The sequence below is a fragment of the Brassica rapa genome, chromosome A10 (genome assembly GCF_000309985.2).
Source record: "Brassica rapa cultivar Chiifu-401-42 chromosome A10, CAAS_Brap_v3.01, whole genome shotgun sequence".
NCBI lineage: Eukaryota > Viridiplantae > Streptophyta > Magnoliopsida > Brassicales > Brassicaceae > Brassica > Brassica rapa.
The window spans coordinates 9,553,460-9,561,682 of NC_024804.2; the positions used below are offsets into that span (position 1 = coordinate 9,553,460).

General features: G+C 37.2%; 1 protein-coding gene across 2 annotated transcripts; it reads left to right on the plus strand.

Moving 5' to 3' along the window:
- The first annotated feature begins 2,348 nt into the window (after positions 1–2,348).
- On the plus strand, positions 2,349–4,115 carry LOC103844806 (plastid division protein PDV1). 2 transcript variants are annotated; one of them, XM_033282070.1, is made up of 2 exons: positions 2,349–2,822; positions 3,254–4,115. In XM_033282070.1, the coding sequence occupies exons 1-2, from the start codon at positions 2,514–2,516 to the stop codon at positions 3,734–3,736; spliced, it is 792 nt and encodes a 263-aa protein (XP_033137961.1). In that variant the 5' UTR covers positions 2,349–2,513; the 3' UTR covers positions 3,737–4,115. The 2 variants fall into 2 exon arrangements, with proteins under 2 accessions (XP_033137961.1, XP_009119872.1); XM_009121624.3 differs by having other exon boundaries at positions 2,397–2,822; positions 3,266–4,115.
- The last annotated feature ends 4,108 nt before the right edge of the window (positions 4,116–8,223 follow it).

Here is an 8,223-nt window from a genome sequence, read left to right on the forward strand (position 1 = left end):
ACAAAACTACACTCTCTACCGGAAGGATCATTGTTCATATTATCTGAAGTTGACAAGTTTGAATTTCAAGGCCAACACGTATATTATTATTATTTTGCTAATATAACATACATAGTGGCCCAAAACTATTTTTGTTGTTTTCAGCCTACCACTAACATACAATTCCGACGTTAAAATCTAGTATATATTTGCTTGCAATGCTTGAAATGCACCTACATCTCTCAGATTTCAGAGTTGTAAATATTTTTACACTAGCACATAGTTGTATATTTGCTTCAGTATTTATGTGGCATATATTTGTTTATTTCTGATATAGTTTTAAAACTATGTGTGTTCATTTCGTGCAACTGAAGAGATGCGAAAACCTCCCTCTGGTTTTGTTCAAGACAACACTGAACATTAAACTCTCTCATTAAACTCTCCCACCTAACTCTCTCCCTCCTGTGCGCGTGCTGCTTCTGCTCCGACGTACGGCTAGCGCGTGAGCGCTTCCGCCGGCGTCGGAGGCTTCCTTCCTCCCTCATCTCCGTTTTGCTTTTGCTTCTCCACCGTTCTCTCACTCTCCCGTGGCTGTTAGGCGAAGGTCCTGGTTTGAGCTTCTTCGATCCGACGAGACCTCTGTGCGCAAGGGAGTCAATCTGGTGTCGATTTGCTCCTTCTGGTTCCCTAGCGAGGTCGTGGTAGTGGTTAAGGGTGGTTGGAGTCGGCGTTTTGGGCTCAAGAGTAGATCTCGTTTTCAAATCTGAGATTTACTTTCGGTTTTGTTGCTCCTTGCGGTGGTTGCAGGTTTGGCTTCTCCACAGAGTCTCACCGGTCTCTGGTCTTGGTGGAGTCGTTCGGCTGCGGCGGTGGTCTTTGTTTTGCTTTGCGGTGTCATGGAGTGAACGGAGTCTAGTCTCCGCAGTCACGTGAACTCCGGTGGTTTCCTCTAACACGGAGACGAGTCATGGGTCAGGTTATGCAGGAGGAGTTGGTAACTTGGCTCAGTGGCCTGGCTCGTGTGGGTTCGTGAGCTTCTTAAAGGGTTGTCGTCTATGGCTTCTCCGCGGCTGTTCGCTGCTCACATCACTTCGAATATCCCTGCTTTGTCTCTCTCCACAACCTCCGGGGTCGACGGCAGTCTGGCTTCTCAGAGGTGTCTCTTGGTTTGTCATGTTTGCTCCTCTCCATTTGTCTGGAGATTAGCTTCTCTTGTCTCATGCTACTGTCGTACGGTTCTCGTGTGGCAGCAAGTATTGTGAGGCTGAGGACCCGTCCTTAGTCTCGGAGTCAATGCTTGGCGATATCACTCATCCCAGTGCCTAAGCTGTTCATTTGCTCAGCTTTGGTAGTGTGATTAGCTAGTTTGTGCAGGTGCAGAGACTGTTTGGTCAGAGTTCAGTGACAATTTCAACCCGTTCTTGGGCCGTTTGGTGTTTAGGGGCGCTGTACATTGTACTACGTGTTCTCTGCTTGTCTCCGGTCTAATAAATGATCGATTTAGTTGAGGCGGGTGTGCTTGGCCGCTACTGTTGTTGTCTGTTCGTGTAGGCAGGTGCTATGAAGCCCTCGGCAAGCTGTTCTCAGATGGGTCATTATCTTTAAGAGCGGATCATCGGGGAAGCCAAAATTACCGGGTTCCGGCTCTCGGTTGAACTTGTCTTATCTTTTTGCGGCAAGCACGTGGTGTGGATTTGGTCGAGCCTCTGGATAGCGGCCATGGTTTGTTGTGCCTGCCCCTGTTGATGCTAGATAGAGTTGTGTTTAGTTTTTAATTTCGTTTACTCTGCTTCTTGTTATCCTTTGTAATTCTGTCAAAAACGTAAAATCTGGTAATAATATCTTTACATTTTTACCAAAAAAAAAAACTGAAGAGATGCAATAAAAAATTTAAAAGTCATAGGACCGTAATATCTAACATGTGAATATGTGATGGTTTTTGTACAAATTGCGAGCACATAATATCATAAAGGGTCTGCAATTTAATTTATCAACTGGAGTGATATAAAAGACTCAGAGACACAACCATGAAAAGGGAGAATGAATGAGCTCAGCTTGAGCCCCTCTCACTGCTTCTCTGCGTCTTCACTTGTCTTTCGTCACCTTCAGATCACAGCTAAAGATAGCTAGTACAACCCAACAAAGCTCTCATCAACCTCCTAATTAACTAGACTAAACTACATTTGAGACGTCCACGCATTCACATTTGATTGTTTGTGCGATAGTTAGCCTCGAGACCAACGCGGATGACACTTTTGGGCCTGACATCGAACGCCTCAGTAGAGAGCCCAAACAAATTAACATACTCGGAGAAACGCGTCGCTCGCACACTCGATAAACAAATAAAGAACACGTGCATAGTCCGTGCCGGATAAACCGTTATAGCATTTCCGGGTCGGGTTCCGTTTCCGAAAATCAAAATCACCGGAGCGACAATTTCACTCAGTCCACAATTAAAGTTTACCCGAAGAAGAAGAAGTCCTTTTTCCCTCTTTTTATCTTTCTCTCTTTTTTTTCTTTTGTATGGTAATGAAATGGGAGAGATGGAGATGGAAGAAATCGAAGCAGTTCTGGAGAAAATCTGCGATCTGCACGACAAGCTCAGCGACGAGATTCACATGATTTCGCGCTCTCACTTCCTCAAATCCGTTAAACCAGCAACCAGATCGGAGAAGAGGAAGAGGCAGGGCTTAAACTCCGCCGACGAGAAGCCGCAGGAGGGATACGTCTTCATCAAGGGCTTCCCCGTTAACGATAACGACGCAGCGATTCAAGAGGCCAAGAGTCTTAACGCGATTCGAACCGCGCTTGAGCACCTCGAAGACCAGCTCGAGTTCTTCCATGTGAGTTTTGGATTCGATTCTATTGGATTCTCTGATGTGCGCGAAATTGAGAGATTCGCTGGCCGATTTCGAATCTTTACTTTAGTTAGGCTTTAGGAATATGAAATTATCATTGGCTTAAGTGCTGTTCGTTTGGTTGACGGCTGCGTCGGCGTCAATTTTTTTTAATAAATTCTTGTTTGTTTCATTGACGCCGGTGACTGCTTCTGCATCTAAACGCGTCTTCGCGTCGATCGCCGAAAAAATTTGCGTTTGCGATTAATACTGCGTCGTCGTCTTCGAAACGATTCATTGACGCCGAAGCCGAAAATTGCGGCAACCAAACGAACATGACTTTATTCTTTTTCTTTGCCATTCATAGAGGTTTTGTTCTGCTGGTCAGTTTCTTTATGTTCGTTCAGTTTATAACTTGATCCTGACATTTTTGAAAGATAATGTCTCAGACGATACATAACCAGCAACGAACAGAGAGGGATGTAGCAGTTGCTCGGCTTGAACAAAGCAGGATGTTACTAGCAAAGCGATTGGCTGAACACCATGGCAAGAGCTACGGAGTTCTAGATGAAACTCTTGCCTTCGTTGGGAGCATTAAAACCTCCACAAATTTCGTTTACAACTCCTCTCCAAACACAGCCGGGGCATACTCTGATGGACCAAAGTCCAACTTTGTAATCAACGCTTTTGCGTGGACCTTCGGGTTGGCCAAAAGAGCACTTGGATTCAACCACGTGAGAGGCGTACTAGGAAACGCCGCTATATTCGCTATAAGCATGGTCGCTATGCTACATCTTCAGCAAGTTGCTTCTAGTGAACATCATCGTCTAGGGAAGAAACAGAGGAAAACATACAGAAGAGAGATGTCTTCTTCTGAGATAAGCTTGGACCACTTGGACGTCATGATGGCTCGTGGTTAAAGATTAAAGACCAGATATCGAACTTGTCTACACGTGATACTCTGACTTGCAGCAATGGGAATATAATACCAAGAAGAGAAGAAAGGATAAGAACTTGGAGGCGAAGTATTGGAATTTTCTGAGCTTGAGCTAATGATTCTTTTTCTTTCACATGCTAATATTTTTCCTTTCTTCTCGTTTTCTTAATTTCACTTATTGTGGTTTAAGTTTCGCTTGTAGTTAGCTTGCGTGTTTGGTTTTGGTTGATTTCAAGTGTGGTAGGATTTTTGTAATCACAAGTTTCTGAGTCGAGATCTCTTTGGTGCTCTGTGTACGATGTCTTTTCTGTGGTGGGCAAATTCTCTTGTTAAGGCATTTTGAAGAAAGATTGACAAACTTATTGGGCCACTCTATGTTTAACTATGTTTAACTATATCTGATCAAAAAAAAAAAATCTATCCCACGTTTGCTTCATCTTAGGCCCATTTACTTTGATGTCACATCACTCACTCTATCGTTACACCGAAGTTTTTTAGAAAATGAGGAACTCTATAATAGAGATTGGGATATGCTCCAATGTAATCCTCTAAAATAGCAATCTCTAGATGTAGAATAAAAAATAGAGGAATGCTATTTCTTCCTCTATAAATAGAGGAAAAAATAGAGATCTCTATTATAGATGAAGAAATAGAGATGAGTTGGAGCAATTTCACCTCTAAATGCTATTATAGAGATGGAAATAGCTATGGATTGGAGATGCTCTAATAACACTAGGGAGTTTATGCTCGTCACACACTTTCTCCTCCCCCGATACACGTTTCACTTCTTTCAATTCATAAAACAATTGAAATCTAACTAAAGCTTAACTGAATAATAAAATAATATTTATATTTAATCCTTTTAATATGACAGCTTATGGTTTTTCTCTCTCTTTATTTCTCTCTATCTATTTATCTATATCTTCTACCATCAGATTCAGATCTGTCTTCATATCCATGAGAATGATTTTTTTTTTTTTTTTGTAAATTAAGCTACATTTGCGTAAATTTGTTTTTTTGTTGCTGTTGTTCATTTTCTTTTACTCTCGAACATAATAGTTTAAAGTATTTGATCTGTAACTTAGTACTCTTATTTCTATTTTTTTTTTGTTATTCTAGACTTTGGACAAGAATCATTTGCTGTTGACAAGATCTTCAAATATATTTCTTTCAGCCCTTTCAAAGAACCCATCTTCTTAAGGAATAAGCTTCATGACTTTTCAACTGTTTCCTTAGAAAGAGTTTCTAGCTAACTATAAGAAGCAGATTTCATCAAGTTTTGTAGTTGAGGAAAGTGGAAGCTACCAGCTTAGGAAGATGAACTCAAGTAAGCCTTAAGGGCTTATTGATGTGTCTATTAGTATATCTGTAGAAAGACAATACTTTAGAAGTTGTACTAGTAATGTCTCTGAATTATGTTCATTTAGCATTTGTTTAGAATATGTTAGGTTTTACTGGTAGTGTCTTTGAACTATGTTTATTTAACTTGTGTAGATGGGATGAAGGTGAAACCGACATAGATGAGTTCTCATCTTATGTGTTATGCTTGCTGCACAAGATTTCACTCAACGATACAAGTTAAGGAGGCCAGATAATATGTATTTCCAAGCTCATCGTTGTTTAAAAAACTTATTAGGTGTACAAGTGAACTAATGTACATGTAAAGTTTTGGGAATTTATGTACACGTGGACTGTGAAAATTATGTGTACATGTTTGATAATTATGTATACATGTTTGCAAGTTTTCCTTTTTTTTGTACACATGTATGCCACAATTTCTATTGTACACATGTACACTCACGGATGTGCACAATTTTTTTTGTTGTCGACATATGAGATTATGATGGAGATACGAAAGTTTAACTATGTTTTTATCAGAAATCTTTTTAGTATTGAAAGATCGTGTAATCATTGGTCCATCAATTCTAAAGTGTACAATTTTACCATACCTACAAAAAGATTTCTATGTCATACGTCCGAGTTTTTTTTTTGTACACATGTGCCATAATTTATATTGTACACATGAACACTCACGGAGATTATGATAGCGAAGGGCAGTATTTGTAATTTTGTATATCTTCTTCTTCATCGACACTCTTTACACAGTCTGCAGCCATTAAGGGCTTATTGATGTGTCTATCAGTATATCTGTAGAAAGAAAATACTTTGGAGGTTTTACTAGTAATGTCTCTGAATTATGTTCATTTAGCATTTGCCTAGAATTTGTGAGGTTTTACTGGTAATGTCTTTGAACTATGTTTATTTAACTTGTGTAGATTGGATGAAGGTGAAACCGACATAGATGAGTTCTCATCTTATGTGCTATGCTTGCTGCACAAGATTTCACTCAACGATACAAGTTAAGGAGGCTAGAGAATATGTATTTCCAAGCTCATCATTTTTTTTAAAACGTATTAGGTGTACAAGTGAACTACTAATGTACATGTAAAGTTTTGGAAATTTATGTACACGTGGACAGTGAAAATTATGTGCACATGTTTCCAATTCCTTTTTTTTGTACACATGTATTCCATAATTTCTATTGTACACATGTACATTCACGGATGTGCACAATTTTTTTGTTGTCGACATATGAGATTAAGATGGAGATACGAAAGTTTAACTATGCTTTTATTAGAAATCCTTTTAGTATTCAAAGGTCGTGAAATCATTGGTCCATCAATTCTAAAGTGTACAATTTTGCCATACCTATAAAAATATTTCTATGTCATACGTTAGAGTTTTTTTTGTACACATGTACGCCATAATTTATATTGTACACATGAACACTAACGGAGGTTATGATAGCGAAGGGCAGTATTGTAAATTTTATATCTTTTTCTTCATCGACACTCTCTTTTTACACAGTCTGGAGCCATTTTTGTTTTCATACATAAATCACCATTGTTTTGGATGATTTGCTTTGATTCAACCTCGTTTCTTTATTATTACCATTCAAATATGATAGATCCTTGAATAACAACTGATTTTGACTCAAATCACCATAACATAGATGTTTTTTTAATTGACTTTGTGGCCCAATATACTAAACTCGCGGCGACGGGGAAGTCATGATGTTCCGGTCTTGGTAGTTGGAAATAGTTTAGGATCAAATGAAGGACGACAAGAATACTAACCCAAGAAAAAAATCCAAAAAAGCAACACAAAAAAGTTCCATATTTTCTGGGTTTCAGCATATAAAAAAAAATTAAAGCAAAAGCAAAAAAAAAAAGATTATTGTTGTTACGCTTAGTTAGGGACACATATAACGAAAAGTTAACTAGATCTATAAAGATGACACAAAAAATGCTTATGGTTACACTTTTCCAAGACCAACAATGTCTTTAACCACCAAAAACTACCCTAGTAGCATAAACTGCTCTTTTGTGTAATAAAAAGTCAAAAACAGACTCATAGTGTAAATCACTCGTTTTTTTACCAATATTAGGGATTTCCCCAAATCGGGCTACTTCCGGATTTTTGACTAATATTTTTTATTTAATTTATGTAATACCTATATATTTTATCCATGCTATATAAATATGAATTATGATTAATATTCAAAAACAGTTATTCTTCAAAACTATATAGGAACATGTATTTCGTGTATCGGTTCGCTTTGATTTATTTTTGTTTCGTTCTAGAATATAGGATCTATTCGGGCATTTAGGATATTCAGTTTGATTTCAGCGTAGCTATTTCTGTTTTCGATTCAGTTTAAATAACAAAGTTAGGAACCAGCTAAAACCTGAAATAATTTTGGATCTAATCTAGTTCCGGTTTGGTTTCAGTTATTCAGTTAATTCGAATTAAAAAGTAAAAAAATGTTTCAAATTAAATAACAGATTCTTTGAACAAAATTTGGATAACTTAAAATATTTTAGATAAAAATATTTGGATAATTCGTTTTATAAATAGTATTTTAGAAATATTTGTTTTTAAAATCTAAATATAGTTAATATTTATAATTATATATTATATTATAAAAACTAGTATTGATCTCATGCTTCGTATGGGGATATTTTTTTCTTACAAATATAATATGGATGAATAGTTGTAAGTATAAATGGATAATTGCACATTATTTGGAAGAAGACACTAAAAATATAAGCATGATGATTTTTGAAGTTTCGGTTTTTTCAATCATTTTATAAATTATATATATCGAAAAAATGGAGAGGCATTCACCTTTTATCAAGAGCTATTTTTTCCATATTTGCATTTGTGTCTGGCTTGCCTTCTTTTTCTTTCTTTTTTTCTTTTATGTGCAAATAGGTATGAAGTTAAATTTATGACACTCTCAGACAAATATTCTATTGAGAAAGATGACATATATGTCGTGAGATGATGATGGGAGAAGTGGGAGATATAATTGTTTTTTTTTATAAAAATAAATAAAAAGAATAAATAAAAATCAGTCACAAACAAAACTGTTTGTTTTTAATAATTTTTTTCACTTGGTATTTTTTG